The sequence below is a fragment of the Nylanderia fulva genome, unplaced genomic scaffold (genome assembly GCF_048542155.1).
Source record: "Nylanderia fulva isolate GAGA-0341 unplaced genomic scaffold, ASM4854215v1 Scaffold4, whole genome shotgun sequence".
NCBI classification, from domain to species: Eukaryota; Metazoa; Arthropoda; class Insecta; order Hymenoptera; family Formicidae; genus Nylanderia; species Nylanderia fulva.
Window position 1 is genome coordinate 4,088,229 of NW_028190476.1, and position 18,451 is coordinate 4,106,679.

The 18,451-nt window shown below is 33.1% G+C and overlaps 4 protein-coding genes across 5 annotated transcripts; 3 read left to right on the forward strand and 1 right to left on the reverse strand.

Moving 5' to 3' along the window:
* The first annotated feature begins 284 nt into the window (after positions 1-284).
* On the forward strand, positions 285-4,251 carry LOC114936286 (uncharacterized). The gene is given in 2 exon segments (XM_029309443.2): positions 285-504; positions 506-4,251. Coding segments are annotated over 2 exon segments (1,293 nt in total). The 5' UTR covers positions 285-460; the 3' UTR covers positions 1,755-4,251.
* On the reverse strand, positions 1,861-10,992 carry l(2)05287 (WD repeat-containing protein l(2)05287). Its single transcript, XM_029309442.2, has 15 exons — positions 10,676-10,992; positions 10,390-10,591; positions 10,116-10,300; positions 9,868-9,987; positions 9,570-9,757; positions 9,279-9,437; positions 9,003-9,196; positions 8,718-8,902; positions 8,477-8,640; positions 8,215-8,392; positions 7,940-8,118; positions 7,606-7,778; positions 7,327-7,509; positions 2,205-2,323; positions 1,861-2,111 (listed from the first exon to the last, which is right to left on the reverse strand). The coding sequence occupies exons 1-15, from the start codon at positions 10,771-10,773 to the stop codon at positions 1,916-1,918; spliced, it is 2,523 nt and encodes an 840-aa protein (XP_029165275.2). The 5' UTR covers positions 10,774-10,992; the 3' UTR covers positions 1,861-1,915.
* On the forward strand, positions 4,911-8,319 carry LOC146721889 (uncharacterized). 2 transcript variants are annotated; one of them, XM_085486079.1, is made up of 3 exons: positions 4,911-5,389; positions 5,468-5,680; positions 6,226-8,319. In XM_085486079.1, exons 2-3 carry the CDS (start codon positions 5,585-5,587, stop codon positions 6,343-6,345), a joined length of 216 nt encoding a protein of 71 aa, XP_085342205.1. In that variant the 5' UTR covers positions 4,911-5,389; positions 5,468-5,584; the 3' UTR covers positions 6,346-8,319. The 2 variants fall into 2 exon arrangements, with proteins under 2 accessions (XP_085342205.1, XP_085342206.1); XM_085486080.1 differs by having other exon boundaries at positions 4,917-5,389; positions 6,241-8,319.
* Positions 10,993-11,224: 232 nt separating the features above from the next.
* On the forward strand, positions 11,225-17,802 carry LOC114936238 (PAX3- and PAX7-binding protein 1). Its single transcript, XM_029309367.2, has 16 exons — positions 11,225-11,667; positions 11,931-12,109; positions 12,852-13,011; positions 13,321-13,420; positions 13,557-13,714; positions 13,799-13,881; positions 13,971-14,170; positions 14,300-14,489; positions 15,456-15,576; positions 15,883-16,071; positions 16,178-16,377; positions 16,454-16,604; positions 16,705-16,900; positions 16,991-17,189; positions 17,333-17,451; positions 17,555-17,802. Exons 1-16 carry the CDS (start codon positions 11,493-11,495, stop codon positions 17,604-17,606), a joined length of 2,472 nt encoding a protein of 823 aa, XP_029165200.1. The 5' UTR covers positions 11,225-11,492; the 3' UTR covers positions 17,607-17,802.
* The last annotated feature ends 649 nt before the right edge of the window (positions 17,803-18,451 follow it).

The following is an 18,451-nucleotide window of genomic DNA, read 5'->3' on the forward strand; positions in this document are numbered from 1 at the left end:
CAATCTTTTCTTCTCCACTCCATCCTCGTTATCTCAATCATTACCCCGCTTTCCCTTCCTCTCCCTCGCTCATCCCTTACTTCCTGTCATCTGACAACCGAGTTGTCACACTTTATTCTCTTATTGAAAATTCGAGCAAAAGTTGTTTGTCATCTCACTGATAGCTACCTTGCTTATGGTAAAAGCATGTATACAAGATGAACGCAAGGTGAACCATTACGCACGAAGAGAGAGAGGGTAGTTTCTTCCAAACAATAAACATCGTGCGTTTTTGCTTTAAACACGGCTTTTACTGGTCGGATCGTCCTAGGCTACTGCGCATCCCCCGGAATGGTTCACTTTGAATACTTCAATCATGACCTTGCTCTCTTATTCGACGGATATAAACACAAAGAAATTGTTACACGCGTGTTATTTATTTTATTCAGTAGCAAACGGAATTTAGTTTAACGCGAGAAAAATGTCTAATACCGCTGCACAGATAAACGAGTGTCTAGAAACAAATATTGACGTCGCAGGACGAAAGTAATAAGAAAAGCATATCCAAATTCTTTTCGTTCGAAGAAGTGAAAGAAGTAACAAAATGCGCATTGAACGACGATGCCGTTGTAACGGAATATGCTATTCAACCGTATTCCGATGGTAAACTTGACCGTTTCAGGTCTCATTATCGGCTGGATGTACGCGCCTCGACGAAGAAAGAAGAGACCGTCGGTCTCTCATTCCTCCTCAAGACTATACCTTTCGAAGAATCCGAGCAAATCGATTACTCGGTACAGAATGGTGACTTCAAATGCGAGACCAAGTTTTACGGTGTCATAATGCCGTTACTTCGCGAGGGATTTCGCGAAAAGCCATGGTCGCCAATGTGTTATAAGGTAACGAACAACTATATGGTTCTACAGGATCTATGTCGCGAGGATTACTCGACGCGAGATAAGCTCTTCGACGAGACGCTGGTGCGCGCAGGCTTAAACACTATCGCACGATTACACGCGGCCTCTTTGTTGGCAGATGCGCGTCTCGATGTACCCTTCAATCAATTACACCCTGACGCTTTTACGAACAAACGCTTCGATCGCGAGAGGCTGCCGCGGAAGTTGGTGGAAGTGAGCTCCGAGCTAGCCGCGGTCATAGCCGAACGTCATGGATTCGACCCTTATCTGGTACGCATGGCTTGCGAACAAATATATGATATTATGGAGCCGTCGAGCACCAAGATGAACGTGATCAGTCACGAGAATCTCTGGAGCGACAATTTTATGTTCAATAACGACGTGCCGCCCAATTGTTTGCTGGTGAATTATCAAACACTGAGGTACACTCCGGTAGCGCACGACATCGCACTGTTCCTGTATCTGTGCACGAATCGTAGTTTCCGAGAGACGCGGGAGACCGCGATGCTGAGACACTATTACAAGACGCTGTGCGAGATCCTGGACGCTCATGGGGCGGTGCGTAAACCCTGCTGGTCAGAGATAATTCAGGGTATGGAGGAACAACGTTTGGGCGCTCTTATTAGCGCTGTACTTATCTTTCCTACTGCCTTAATGGATAAGAAGTACTTAATTGACGAGAATCTCGACGCGGAAGTATTGGGTAATTCGCCGTCCCCCATGGACCTTCAAGACTGGACGGAATCGGTCTTGTCGATAATGGAGGAAGACTCGGTCTACGAAAGAAGAATCACTGAAACCGTCGTCGAACTGGCCGAGCTCGCTTTGCGATTAGATCAATTACCGAAACCGACTTAAAAATCAGACATGTAACATAAAATTAATACTCTCATGCATATTCTAAATTTTTTCGTTTCGTCAAAACGCTTTTTATAGGATTATATATAATTAATAAAAGACATACTTGTGTCAAAAATTGATCAGTTTATGATGTAGAAATATAACGATTTTCGTATAAATCAGTGAACGATGTTGTCTTGTTCGGGAAATATAGCAGATAGGAAGGACCAGTCGTGACTGATGAGTTGTACACTTGATTCGTCGGAATCCTCGTTTTCATTGATCGGTGTAACTGCGGGTTTTGTCGGCCGTGATACCTCATCGTTATCACTTAAATCCGAGAGATTGTCTCGAACTGAATTGTCATCACTGTCTCTGAAAAATTACGAGAAGGTTAATATATATGACAGTGCACGTAAGCGTTTAAGTACAATAACTTTAATTTGCAGTCGAATCAATTCTATATACCTAAAGCTTTCGGAGTTTCGTAAACGGTTTCTTAACGATTGTTGCCCCGTCAACGACAAGATAAATGACGAACACAGCAATTTTATCGGCGGCAAAGTGTGAGCCGATACGCTGAGCAACTGAAAAAAAAGAAAAGAGATAATAATTAAAATGTATAACTTATAAGTTGTATGTAGATATTGATTTAATTTTTTCTTCAAAATTATAAGTTGAAGAAAAAACTTGATATTTTGTTAGAGGTCGGTAACCGTTTCGAATAGACAATCGGCTAATTAATTTTAAGGCTGACGCGACACACCTCCCAATGAAAATTTGTGCAATTCCCGTAATCTTCTACTTCAGATCTAGGTTGATCCGTCTCTGTCGCAACCCACACGAATATTCTCCATAATGTGTATGTCTTAGCGACAAACGAATTTATTATTGTACCATAGCTAAGGCACGAAATATTTAAGAGGGCGAATTAAAATTTATTAAGATAAAATTATTTTTACTTTTTCTTTTAAGAAGAAGAAAGTGGATTATTTTCTGAATACATTTTGAGTTATATAAAAATGAATATGTATAAATGTTTAAGTTTTTTAATATATACATTAAAACGTTAACGTTTTTAGAAAAATTCTTCATATTTTTTCATCTTTATTTTTATCTTTTTTTAACCATTCAATTATATTTTAAATCGATTAAAAAATATATAAAATGATTTAAATAATAGGATTTAAACGCTCGGTTAAAAAAAATTGTGCTTTATCAAATGTTACGAACATTCAAACTATCAAATATAAATATCAAATAATGTTAACTTAATATTCAGTAAATGTCTCTGTAAAAAGTGTCAACGATCAAAATAAAAAACAGTTATGTTAACGTATGTTAATGGTATATGTAAACTCAATATTGATAAAAAAAATATAAAGATAGGTTTTGTTATGATTTCGATGCATTTGCTTTTTTAATTTTGTCATGGCATAAAAATAACATTAAGATTTATAATTGTCATCAAGAATTTCCATTCGAATGAGGAAGTATAAGACTGGCAAAATTACACATTGTATAATTACCATGTCTGTTTTATCAATACAAGAGTAATCCACGTAACCATCTCCTATTCCATCTCTTATATGATAATTATATTGTTGACGAGTTTGGGTCGTGTATTTTTTGACGTTTCTCATTTTTTAGGATGACGCGAGTGCGAAGTAATGACTTCGATCAATTTCAAGGAACCGTATGACGACAATATGATCGCGAAATTGCGAAAAACGACCACGAGACGTGTCGGAGAGTGTAGTTTATTATCATTACAATCGAGACAATTACCAGAAACACGCATAAAGCCTGGCCTTTCCTTACGCCTCTATTCTCTTAGTAAAGCGGTCATTACGGGAGCACTTGTGCGTTAACAATACGTTAAACGCTGGAAAAGGAGATATCCCGCTCGCTATTTTTGGCGCGAAAATGTTATTTTTAGCGCGATAGGAAGAAAACAGTCTCTCACAATCTATATTTAATGCAATTAATTACTTGAATAATTATAATTGAATCTTACGTCTTAAGTCGCTGCGTCTTGAAAGACGTCACACAATAATGTCTGTGCATGTAAATAATATTCGCGGAAATACCTATTATACGTGCTACAATTAGAATGAAAACATCCTGTATGTAGTAAAATTAGAATGGAGAGAGAATGATAAAGTAAAAACTTTGTGAAATAAAATACAGGTATCGAAAAGTTTTAATTGTCGTTAAAAAAATAAAAATTAAAGAGATCTCGATAAAATATCGGTAACAATATATCAGATCGAGACAGATTGATCTAAATTTTGCGTTCCATACCGGTGTGACACTTTATTAGCAGGTGTCAATGGCAACAATCGAGACGGTCGTCGAAGAAGATAAGACATTGTTCCTGCTGGCCTGGTTTTACGTTTGCGAGCAATCCGAGACAATTCTGCGACGACGTTTGTTGTTTTTATGTTGCGAAAAGGTTTCTATATTTTGAGCCAAAAACAAGATATGGAGTTTATTTTTGTAATGTTCTTTCTTATCAAAGTGATATTTTTCGTGATGAGATTAACTTTTATCTACATGGAGTCGCTTTGAGTATTTTTAAATTATTTCAATCTCTTCAATAAGATTTTGCGTGATGTCAACAAATTTGAAGTCGTGACCAAGTCAGTAGAAATGTTCAAGCCTAAAAAATAATTTTAAAAAATAAAAAAAATTAACTTGATAGGAAGACACTCACTTAATATGTATATCAAATACTACTCTTATTGTACCGATCTTGTTATTAAATATTTTCCTAATACAAACAGGATCCGATGCTTTAATTAAAGTGAAAACGCATCCATCTCCTACATCTCCTGTGTTACCAAAACGAATTCAACGATCCTACTCGCTCATGGTCAATGGTGCATTCAAGGACGTGTACTTGAAATCAGGACGGTATACCCTGTATACCTTGTTTTCATCGAGGATGAATAGGGACTGAAAGTTCCCTTTAAAACGCGTTCTCCGATAGCAGCGGAATAGCACCACACGTTACGTCCCCGCGTGCAACTAATTTCAATAAATTCCTCGGCACGGTGAGATATTTTACGATGAGTTTATTTTCGAAACGGATTAATTATTCGACACGATGAATCCGTCCGTTACATCGAGCGACCGGCATTCGTTCCTTATCTGCCTTTTCCAATAGCGAGCCACTCTCTCGCTCCGTTCAATTTGTCGGGCCAACTTTCCGCCCACGCGAAGAAAAGGCAAAGACGACTGATAACATTCATCGTCGCAAAACGTTAAAATCTATACACATATAAGAATACACAATGAACAGGTGTTCCACTGCGCGCCGAAGCGACAGAGATATAGTTTGCGAGATACAGCTCTGTGAAGCGAGAGGCATAGGATTTTCAGCGAAGTTTGCTGACTGTTGTCCAGTGGTCCTAAAGGGACGACAACTAGAACGTTGTGAGAGGGTGGGAGTTTCTATATTAAATCATGGCGAGACTTCTGCTGAAAGCCAGTCGCCCGCGGAGCGTTGAAACACACGTGGAGGGTCCTCCTGCCGTTTCTCGACCATTTCGCCAACTATATCGTTTTCTGCGTTTCAGTTGTTCAAGCATATCTGATATCTGAAATTGTGTTGGTTCATCAATCTTGTCGTTCGTGTTGACAGAAGTCAGGTAGCATCGCTAATACAGTTCTGTGGAAAATTATGACAAAGAAATTTGGATTAAAATTCGCACATTTGCTTGTTGAAGGAGACGGCTATTCGAGAAGAATTTGAAGAAAAAAAATCGACTTAGGAGAAGTTGGGAAAGAGATCCAGAACCGGGACCTCCTAAACATCTCGCTAGAAAATAGTCGGGTTCTTGAAGATGAAGCTGACTGGATTGAGATTGGTGTCGTACTTGTTTACAACGATATTACTCGTGACGGCTGTTTTCGGATATCCCGCTAGTAACAGCGAGGCAGTAAGTACTGCAGCGCAATATTTCATCGCATTAAACGGGAGCTGATGTCGAAAAGAATGCGAAAATTTGTGATGAGTTCTTGAGACAATTTTCGCTTCAGCATTCAAAGGCTGATGACGTATGATTCTTCACCGAGACCAATTAGAAGAAATGCGACTTTCATATTTTTCTCTATTGCGGACACGTGGGATGTACATTATAATGTCGAAAGTATGATTGGACGTTGGTCGTTGAACGTCCCTCGTTAAACCAATCTTTATTTGCCGGAGAGCGCGATGGTGCATTTAATCATATTGAGCCCCGTAGGTGGGACGTGATCTTGTAAACAGGAAGACTTTTAGTCCAGACTCTTGACCTTTTCAAAAGCCGGCTCGACCTGATTTCGATTAATGCAACTGGTTGTCATTTATATTTCGTTGTTTTACGGTCAGATACGGGCTACTTTTTTCCCTGCCTCTTTTTATATTTCTTAGCAAAGTTTTCTTACGCCGCGGTAACTTTTTCATTTCGCTCGTTGTCAAGTAATTCTTATAATTCTGTTTAAGCTGTACAATTTGCAGGCGATCGAGAACATGAGGCAAATTCCGCAGTGGCATTGTCTGCGTTATAGAAAGTTTGATTTTGTACGCCGCTGTCGGAATTATCGTATAGGAAGGAGGCACTGACAAATGGACATTCAATATGATCCACGATTGACAGCCGCGATGTTTTACGCCAAACTTGGTCGTCCTGTCCCGCAGAACACAATACAAGTCCTTAAGTTGAATAAGCTTAAGATTACTTAAATTATATACATATTTTTAGATTATACATGACACATTGATATATGTGTATTCATGAAAAGAAACAAAAATAGCTTACTTTCGAATTTTGTTCAATTGAGAAAAAAGTTGCATCATTAAGTGCAATTGACGATCATGACAAATAATATCGTGCTCTTTGTCATTTAATTTTTGCATTGAGAAATCTTCATCTTTATTTATTTATAACTTCAGAATTTTCATAAAGTATAGAAAAACTAACAATTTATGCATAGTTTGGAATGGACAAATCTGTGCATTTCAAACTATGCATAAATTGTTAGAAATGGAAACAATATTTTTTATCTCTTAAAAATATTTATAAATATTTATTTACACGAATTGTTATTTCATGTCATTTGTCAAATATCATTTTTTACATTTACTTTAGCATTTATTTTAATCTGCAAAATTTATTTTGCAAATTATATCCGTCTATTTACTTAATGTAAGCTTGATCTCAATTAAAATGAAATTTTCCTTTTATTATCAACAAATAATAACTATTTTTGTTGCATTATTGATGATATTGGCATATCATGCTGTGCAGAAATATCGCTACGATATAAATAAATATGAAAAGAACGTAGTAAGAATTCTACAAGTCGCGGATATTTCAAATGAATTAGACAAAACAAATTACAATATAATCTATTTAAATTTATTTAAATTGCAATCTGTTTAAAAATTAGAAATAATTTTTTAAAAATATTTTTATTTAAATAAATAATATAATATTTGAATAAATATTTATATAAAATTTTCGTACTATGAATTCAAAAAATGTCTGTACTGCGCAACTCTTGTGGAAATCTCTGCGTAAAACAAATTTAAAATTCCACTTACTTCTTCTAATATCCCTTTTGTCGATGTGCCAAGATGTTCATGAACCTGTGCGATAGTTTGCTCTTTGCTCGAAGATGTGTGAGTTGCTATAAAGTTGGAGAAGGCAGTCAGCGGTATGATTCCCTTATTTGAAAGAATTTCTAAAGAAATAGAATCAGATTCGGGCTCCAATGTAAGCAATTCCTGTACAGAGAATACAATATATATATAAGAGTACAAATAAACATTATTTTCAACTAAGCATAATTTGTATATATAAAAATTTTATTTGACACATACTTGATTCGAATCCAAAAAGAATAATTGCGATTTCCGTTGCCATTGACCAAATGAAGGATTGCGTTTTTCCTGTAGATGAGGTACAAAAGTAGCCGCCAATATGAAACTGGTATTCTCGATAAGGCACGTTTTCTTATAAACGGGTGTCGAGTTTTGTGGTGTAAATACATACACTAAAAGCAGATGAATTATATTTATATTAGGAAAATACATTATACAATTATATATAAATGTATTATACAATAGTAAGATGGATTAAGAGAAGTTTTCAAGATATAATTATTCTTTTAGTAATAAAATAAATACATAAAAAGCTTATATAATTGAAACATACCTGAATTATCAGATGTAAATGCTGCCATGTACGTGGATTTTGGGTCATACGTAAGACTTACAACATTCAAAGGTACACTCCACGTTATGGCGAGAGTTAAAATATTCCAAACAGTTATGTGTTGCTGAGATGCAACTACTACAAGGTGACAGGCTTCGTGTTTACCGAATTCTATTCGTCTGTCATAAACATTTTACAAAATTACAATATTACTTTTGTATTTATAGTTAAGATAATTGATGGATATGACAATATTTTACTATCTCTTAACTTACATTATTGGATGATTATATTGAGAATGTGTAAGACTGGATTTTAACTCGCAAGTTTCAGGTATCCATAAGGTTAGAGTAGAATGAAAAGCAATAGCTAATAAAGAACCATCCATTGAAAAACCAGCATCTGTAGTAGGTAGATTACGATAGTCTCCTACTCCATAACAATTCCAATGTTCTATAACAAATGTAATTATATCAAGTAGAGACATTGCTCAATTTTAATGAAGCTTACTTCGTTAAATAGCTAAATGTAAAATACTTTCTACAGTGGAGGATTTTCCTAGATTCCACAATTTAAATTTATTATCCTTCCCAGTTGTGACTGCTAACCATTCTCCATCGTCAAATGTTGTATTTGGTTGAAAATATAACGCATTTATTCCATTCTCATGAGGTAATTCAATGGATGTATTTAATATAAATCTAAAACAAATATTATATATTAATATCGTGATTATTTTGAATAAATACAGCAATCAATTTATGTAAAGTATTCTTACATCTGTTTGTTTAAATCATATATCCAAAATTTTAATCTAACTTCTATTGACGAAATTTTATCATTTCGTTCTTCGACTGTTGCCATCCACGTGCCATTGTAATTAAGAGCTATTTTTGTAACTTCTGTATTTACAATAATTACATCGCGTTCTTGGGTGAGAAAATTTTGTGCAGTTATATTAATCTGGAAAGTTTATAAATATTTTACCCTTTTCACTCGTTTTAATTTTATAGGTTTTTAATACATATAGTTTTAGTTTCAACATGCGATACATTTTACTCACATTATACAATAAAGTTTTTGTATGAGTATTGTAAAATTGTACGTGTCCAGTGCGGCTATTTAAAACGAGACTGCCTGTTCTCGGATCGACAATAAGTCCCGCGGGAAATAAGTCTTTGGATGATGAGGCAACACCCCACGTAAAGTTTTGTATTACTGACGTCAATTTTCTTTGAGGGTTTACAATAACAATACCTATTACAATCAAGATGTATGATCAATTGTAATAAATTCACTATTGTTAGGATAATTTATTATAACAAGCAATAGAACTTACCATTGTCTAAAGTAGATACAGCTACATATAAATTGTCAGGTGCAATAGTGAGATGTTTAATAGGCGCCGGTAATCGTGGAAGAAAGGACTTATGTTGTGGATTTGCTAGAGTCCATTTTACTAATACGCATTCCCCACCACCTGTATACATGTGTCCACCTGTAAAATAAGTAAATATATTTAATTAAATGTTAATTTACTAGTGTACCACATACACAGAAGATAATTTACATCTATATCTAAATTATCAATACATCTGTAACAATATATATATATATATATATATATTACCTAATTTACTAAATGCTATTTCCGTAACTGGCAATGTATGCCAATGAAACACAGCTGTATATGGTCTGATTTGGAATAAATTTCTCCATACTACTACACGACCAGTAGAATCTCCTGTCGCAACACACTCTTCTTCCGGATGTCCCGCTATACAAGTAGGTAATCTACCTGTTTTGCCAGTCTTGTGTCTATATATTTATATTATATATTTAATGTGATATGTATATATTACTTGTCAATAATTTCACTATTAATTTGTTATAGATAATAATCTAAAAAAAAGGAGAAAATATCTTACAGTTTATCGACTAAATTTCTAGCTGGATTTAATATGTGTAAATCTGAATCATGTAAAAGCGCTATTAAATTCTCTCCACGATTTCCAATTATATCAATGTAATATTCTGATGAATCTGTGCTAAAAATATAGAAAATCAATTATAAATACTTGTATAAAATGTGAAAAAATTTGTACATGCAAAATTTTAGACAATAATTTATTCGATAAAAAGCGAAACAGAAAATTAAATTAAGAAATTTACTTACACAATGTTCATCGATTTCATACATGTTCCATTTTCTATATCAAATAAAAGTATATATATTTGGTTCCCACAATTGGAGAGACAAGTTATTAGTGCTTGAGATATCTCATTTCCTTGAGGCATCTTATATTTGGTAATGTGAAAAGTTTTAATCTTTACTTTGTTATCCGTCAGAGAGTTTAATTGCTGCAAAAGTACCAAAAAAGGTATACATTGTCAGTATTTCTTACAAACTCACAAATTTAAGTTTAATATTAAGATATGTAAAATCTTACCAATTTCTTGGTGATGATGCCACTTTGACAATTCCAAAAATCCAGCTCGCCGTTTTCCGTACAGCCGACAATGACATTGGGATTATCCGGGTGTATTATTATTCCAATAATTCTGTAATTCAAGGGCTCAAACTCCCGCACGAAATCTCCCGTCTGCGTACTGTACACCCTTATGACGTTCTTCCACACTATGAACAGAGTTCTGAGAAGATATTCTCGTGTTACGCGACACTAATATTTACCCTGTATATTTAATTCAAATTGATCGAAAGGTAAAGAAACTTACTCTCCATCACTGGAAAACAGTGGACGTTGATCAATTATACTTCCACCGCCTTTTCTCTTCACGATCAAATCATCCTTATCAGAATGCACAAACTCCATTTTTCTTCTATATTACTAAATTATAAATTTTCGTCCTATTATAAAATACGTACGCACGTTTTTTTTTTTTTTAATTGAAGAGTGCCTTCAATTTGTCGAAATTATATTTTTTTTCCTTTCGTTCAAGAATATTTTTAATCTCTCGAAATTACAGCGTTCGCAACCACATTTCTGCACATTTTTCCATCTGTCTATCGAACTGCGTTCGAAAATCCAGTCGCATTCGATCAAAAAAATGTAAAGAAGAATAGATTTCCGAGCGCAAACCTACGCTACATTTTTATTGGCTGTCGCGAGAGTCATCACGTTGCCTATTGACCAATTCCAAATCAAGCTCTCTGATTGATCGAGTATCGCCAGTGTCCCTAAGCGCCGATCGATCCGATTGGCTGCGGCCATTTTTGCTTTAGAAGAATCGTGCGACCTTCTTGTTTCGAACTTCGTATTTCGTGATCGAAACGTTCGTTCCGTCCAGCCTCGTCAGCTGCCCACGGTTTGCGTGAATTTTCAGTTTGTCTTGTCAAGTTGCGCGCAAACGTTCGTCGGATATACGTATATATAAACGGGAAGAGTCGATCCCGATTTATTCCGATTTCTTCGACGACGTGATGAGATACATTCCGACTTTTCTCCGGCGTTCTTAACTGCACGAGTGTACGAGCGGTGTTGGATGACGATTTGGGAAGCGAGAACGTGTCAACGCGGTTTTTAACGATACAATGTCATTATTCAACAAGCCGAAGCGAAATATACGCCGACGTCCTTTCAACGATGAGGATGAAGATAATGAGAACAGAATGGATGTGGAGGACGCGCAGCCTGTCAAAGTTAAGACGAAGAAGAAGGATAAGCCAAAGCAGACGCTCCTCAGTTTCGGAGAGGAGCTGGAACAAGGTATATATAATATATAATTATATTGTACATTATAATACATAATTGTAGTATATAATTATTGTACATATGATCTGTTTCTGCTTTGAAAAAAATTATATATCTTATATGTGGAGAAAAATTTTGCAGGAGCGTCTTTGTAACAGGGACAGAGACGATACTATGATAATATATATATAGAGCTAGTAGATGCTGTCAAATCTATTATCAAATATTGTACAATAAACACATTTTGATAAAACATTGAAAATTGAAATAAATTGCAGGGGACGATGGAGAAGTTTTTATAGTGAAGAAATCGTCGAGGAGCAAAAAGCTAGCGAAACAGCTAGATCACGAGAGGAGGAAAAAGAAAGGTGAAGAGAAAATGCAAGCGGACACTGAGCAAGCGAATAAATCCATTAAGCAGGAAAAAGATTTAGAGATAAAGACAGATGATCTAGTAGTAAGCTATCTCTATGATGTTTTATTATTATTAGCATTTCTTCAATTTAAGTAACTTATCATTTAATATATAGAAGGTGTTTTTTACATCTCTCTTCCTAATATATTGACTAATGTTTCAAGATTTGGAACAACTGTGGGAGTACAGCGAGAAGACACATTTATAATTTAAATGTCATTTTTCACACAATGTGTTTTGTGTTTATAAATTAACACCTATATTGAAAGCATATTACTCGCAGATTTAAGTAATCTTTTTTTTTAAATTGTTAAATTTAGATAAATACATATATTTGTTCATTTTGATCACTTGAAATATTATATTACTCTCTACAATGTTTTTCTGTCTTATCGATTATATATTAGCAAAAAAGAAAACATATTCATGTTATAAAGATTTTGTTCCAAGTGCTCCTTGAATTATCTGATCTTGATTCTTTATTATCTATCTTGAGTGTCGATATGTTCACAATCTCATCTTGCAGTAAGCTGATTTTTATTATAAATTAACATAATTCTTGATGTGAATATTATTCTATCTTAAATTATGTTATTTTGCAATGTTAATGAAAATACACTTACATTAATTTCGGAATAATCTATATTAAAATTGTATTTTGCAAATCTCTTCTCTTTTCATAGAAAATATCTAACGTGTGATATATTTTGATAAATTTTGTGAATTTTATCCCTTATGTGGCATTGTGCATCTTTACTAAGTGATGAATAATTTTTATTGCTAGGTTAAAATAAAAAACACAGGACCCCTGATTTTGAACGGTCGTGCTGCATTGGCAGCAGGAAAGGATGACTATACATCGGATGAAGAGGAAGATGAGTCTTGCAGTCACAAATTTCGGAAAAATACAGATAAAGCTGAAACTGTTAAAATACTACTTGAAAGTATGTAATTTTTTATCATTTATATAAGTTACAGTCTTCTAAATATAAATATTTTTATGTCCATTTCTAGCATTTAAATTAAATGGAACATTTTATTGTTACATGCATATTTAACAATCCATATCTTTTAGATGAGGCTGAAATAGAAAAACAAGCATTTTGCTTTACATTTTGTTTTCAGATATTAAAACTAAATGGTATTATAAAAAATCAAACGTCATAAAATTATTGACAATTATTATTTTGATATAGTAAGGTATTTCTATATTTCTTCTATGATAACATTGTAACTGCTGTAATATTATTTAGGTGGATGTATACCTGATGCAGCTATGATCCATGCAGCAAGAAAGCGTAGACAGAAAGCAAGAGAATTGGGAACTGATTACATTCCTATTGAAGAACAGAGGTATATTTTCTTGTTAAAATTATTAAAAATTATTCAAATATAAATGGAATTAAATATAAATGGAAAATTAATATATACTTGCATTATATTAGTGATATATTTATTAATATCATTTGTAACAAATTCATATCTGCAGCGATGACAAGGGCAAGTCCAGATTAATACGAGAGGAAGATCACGATCGAAGTGACGATGACGATTCTCAAGACCGACTTGATATGACTGTCAATACAGAAGCACGTGATAAAGAAAAGAGAAGAGAAGCATTCCTTGCTTCTCAAGTTTCAGTAAAATGTGAGTCTTTAGTTATAATATTTATCTAAGCAATCGTCTCTCAGATAATAGATAATAGAATTTATGGAACGCGTTTTAATTTAGTTTCAGATAATGAAAGTGAGCACGAAAATGAAGAAGAAGAGTGGGAAGCTCAACAGATACGAAAGGGTGTAACCGGTGCTCAGGTAAAAGCACAATTTAGTACAAAATGCGCCGAGATTTAATATTAAAAAAAATGTATACAAAATTTATACAAATTTGTTACGATCTGCAGATTGCAGCGGCACAGCAGGATTCTATGTTACAACAACAATATACGATGGGTATGAATGTTAATCAGATGATAGGATCTGGTGTATCTTTGGAAATGGTATTAATGCCCGCACCGCCACCACCTCCGTCCATTCAACCACCAGATCCGACAAAGATCGTACCTCTTACACCACAAGAAGTTGTGAACAGGATGCGCGCAAGGTTTTATATATTTTTTATAAGATTAATATTATATAATTGTATATAGATGTATTTTAGGATTTATGTATAAAAAAGAGAAAGTTAAAATTTATAAAATCAGTATATTTAGAAAGCACACTATTCTTAAAGGTTGGACAATTTAAAAGAGGTGCATAGACAACATCAGCAAAATCAGGAACGTTTAGAAGAAGAATTACAACAAACTGTGAAAGAATTGGACGAGGGCGAAATTCGTACACCGCATTACGCACAACGCTTCAGATATTACCAAGAGTTGCGTGGGTATGTCACTGACTTGGTAGAGTGTCTTGATGAGAAGGTGGGTTGATACGCTGTCACGTTTGATTTATGTGCACTGGGGTTTATCGTACAGTATGTGCGGCTGGCAGAGATTCTCCAGCTCCAGTAAAGTATCAGCAATCTTAATTAATTTAATTTAAAATTTCATTGTCTCAGTTTATTAAAATCTCGCTATAAAACTACCTTATATTTATAAAAGAATTGGCCAAATCATATTTGATTTGACATAATAATGGAAAAATTATCATGCTTTCAACATGCTTACTATAACACACAATATGTATTTATTATACCATCATAAATTACATAAAGTATAGGAAAAATTTATAATCTTGCTTATCTGATATTATAATTTGGCTACAACAATTTAAAAGGTTCAAAGTATATTACTTGAAACACAATACTTGTTTAATTGTTCTTTCGACTTGCTCTAATAATTGCAGATCATTAATTCTCGAAAATAGATTGCGTAAATGTTATATCGTGCGTGTATTATCATTTTACTTTGAATTGAATTTAGATGAAGTCAAAATAAAAATGAGTTGGTATAATTTTTCATAATTTGTCTCGCGAACATTTTAGCATGAATAAAATAATGGAGTGATTCAATTTTCTCACGTAACTTTATTAGTGGCGCTAAATTAAAGGAGCTATGCATGTATGTAATATATTTCTATTGCCGGGGGTCATTATCTTCTCTGTATTATTATATTTTTTCACACAAAGATAAAATTTACTATAAGAACAATTAATATAAATTAATTTAATTGTGGTAAATAAATGAATATCTATCATAATTTTTGTCATTGTAATGTGTAAACAATACATAAACAATAATGAACGAGGTTTTTAAATAATTTATAAAATTGCTGATTAAGAAAAATAAAAAGAGTTAATATTTTTCAAATTTATTCATTTTTACGAAATCATTAAATGGAATATATTCACATTGTGAATTTACTTAAACACATAATTCTTTTGTTAGCTTCCTTTGGTTATTGAATTGGAGCAACACTGGTTAGATTTGTACGGTGAACGCTCGACCGAATTGATGGAACGGAGACGACAGGACACTAGGGATCAGGCGGAAGAAATAACTGCAGCAAGTAAGTAAACATTTTTCTACTAATCAATATACATACAATTGATAGAACTTGATACAATTATTTATTAATTCTTTCTTTTATTATTATATTCGATTTAAGACTCTTGGCTTTTCGCCGATCATGTTAGAATTATGACGTCAGAAGCGAGAAAATAAATGAGAAATAAATAAGAATTTTTAGCGTATGCTTTCTCGCCTCTGACGTCACAATCTGACATGGTCGCGGCGAGGACTCAGGAGTCTTAAGTCAACTTTTCATTTTCAAAAAATTTTACACAAAAATTCTACAATTTTTTTTTATTTATAGGAGGCCAAGCCATGAGAAGAGGACCGGAAGTAGAAGCTCATGTACGACGAGCTACAGAGAGAGAAGGTAGAAGAGCCCGTCGCAGAAGAGCGAGAGAATTAGCTTCAAATATGCCAAAACATATCGACGGCATGTCCAGTGACGATGAAGTTACTGAGCAACAAAATCTTGCATTTAAACAAACAAAAGGTAGATTTAGTAATAGGTTTTACAAAGTTGTGGGACTCTTCTGTTAAAGTTATTTTATTTACGTTTTTAACATTCTTATATTATAACTTTTTTCACTTTATTTCAGATGAAATTGATAACGATTGTAAAAATATACTTTCTGATGTCATGGAGGAATATTGTACAGTACGTGGTATACTTTCAAAATTCGAATCGTGGAGAGAGACTGACATAGATGCCTACACAGAAGCTTATGTGTCGTTATGCTTACCCAAGATTATTTCACCAATCATCAGATTACAATTAGTTACTTGGAATCCAATCATGGTAATTTATTTATTTTACTCGACAGAAAGTAACATTATTGATGTTTCTAATAAATTTTTTTTTATTGTTCTCGTAGGAAAGCGCTGATGTAGAGAGGACCAAATGGTACAATACATTACTTCTATACGCTTTAGATAGTACAGAGACAGAGGATTCACTGAAACGAGATCCGGATGTTAGATTAATACCGTCTGCAATTGAAAAGATTGTAATACCAAAACTGACATGTAAGAATTATTCTTTTTATAATGCTACTATTTATGAAATCGCATGCGTTAAGAATAAAATAATTCTATTTTTATATAATTAATATTTTATAATTTTTAGCTATTATTGAAAAAATATGGGATCCAATGTCAACATCTCAAACGTTACGTCTTGTAGGAGCTATAAATCGTTTCATCAAGGAATATCCGAATTTAAATGATACTAGCAAACAATTGGAAATTCTATTTAATGCTATTTTAGATAAAATTAAGGCTGCTGTTGAGAACGATGTTTTTATACCAATTTTTCCAAAACAGTCAGTATATTATATATATATGTATTAAGTTATTGTTAATATTTTTCATAATTATATCTTTTTACTAACTCACACAAATTGCTATTCTAGAGTTTTGGATACAAAACATCAATTTTTCCAAAGACAATTTGCAATGGCTGTCAAGTTACTGCGCAATTTACTAAGTTGGCAAGGTCTTCTTGGAGATATGCAGTTAAAAAACTTGGCGTTAGGTTCACTTTTGAATCGTTATCTTTTGGCCGGATTACGAGTTTCTTGTCCAACTGATGCTTTATTTAAAGCAAACATGGTAATATGTTTAACATATGTATATATATTTAAAATAAATTAAATATATATAAAATTACGAATTATTTTATGTTAAACGATAGTTCTTACATATTAATACTTTATATGTCAATTCTAATGAATAAAATTTATCAATGAATATAGATTATGAATACTCTACCAAGAGCGTGGTTACAAGGGGAAACTATAGAACATCTCCGAATGTTTGCCGCCCTTATTCAACAGCTTAGCGAACAGTTGGATCAAGCAAATCCTGCACATAAGTAAGTATTTATTAATAATATTTTTCTGCGATTGACGACGTAGTTTTTCGTGTTACGAATCGCCTAGAATATAGCGTCTAAAGCAAGGTTCGCATTGTTGCAGTGAAGCCTGGGAATACGCCAAGTCCATCTTGAAAATAATTAAGCCATCATAATACTTTAATTATATTATATATGTGTCGGTAATGTTTTGTCGAATTTCTTGCTTTAGACCATTAATAATATGCTTGTTAATAGTTTTATACATATAATACAAGCAAAATCTTGTACACATGATGCATTGAAGTACATTTTCAAATGTATAATATATGAGGAGCAATTTTGTATAGTAATAAACTAAATGAGAGATAATTTAATGACATGATACACATTTCCCAAGTATGATTGTACATAAGAGATAAGTGGAAAATAAATTTGTAAATAGTATTTAAGGATTAAAGTGTTACCTTTAAGAAATTATCTCGCATTCATCATAATTAGAATAAATTAAAAGAACTGTGGATGCTTGCATATTAATAAAATTAATATATATTAATATTATAAAAATAACAATAAATATCTGCATACATTTGTGTATGCATATATTTTTATCATGTAACTGGTTAAAACATATATTTTTATTATAAAATTCTTTATAGAACAAATACTTTAATTCTAAAAGCTATAATTTAATCAATTTCATAATATATGTATATAAAAATGATATATTATTTGAACGAATTAATCACACTTAAACGCGCACATTTCATTTTTTTCTGAATATAAAATAAAGAAGAAAGAAGTTGCTAAATATTTCTATAGTCTCAGAAAAATATTTTACTTTTTGGACATATTTTGAACTTTTATGTTACTTGAATTAATTATATAAAATATAAATTACTTCTGCGCAAAGTAATCTATATAAATAAAATATTATATGTAAATAAGATGTAGATATATATTTTCTATGTTTTTTTGTGTTGTACGGGAGAAAGAAAAAAAGACCATAATATATAATACG

Bases quoted from the DNA above. Each gene is read 5' to 3' on its own strand.
- LOC114936238 (XM_029309367.2), top strand. From the start codon at position 11,493: ATGTCATTATTCAACAAGCCGAAGCGAAATATACGCCGACGTCCTTTC. The intron at 15,577-15,882 runs GTAAGTAAACAT...TTTTATTTATAG, and splicing joins GGAAGAAATAACTGCAGCAA to GAGGCCAAGCCATGAGAAGA. The intron at 16,901-16,990 runs GTCAGTATATTA...TTGCTATTCTAG, and splicing joins ATACCAATTTTTCCAAAACA to AGTTTTGGATACAAAACATC.
- LOC146721889 (XM_085486079.1), top strand. From the start codon at position 5,585: ATGAAGCTGACTGGATTGAGATTGGTGTCGTACTTGTTTACAACGATA. The intron at 5,681-6,225 runs GTAAGTACTGCA...ATTCTGTTTAAG, and splicing joins CCGCTAGTAACAGCGAGGCA to CTGTACAATTTGCAGGCGAT.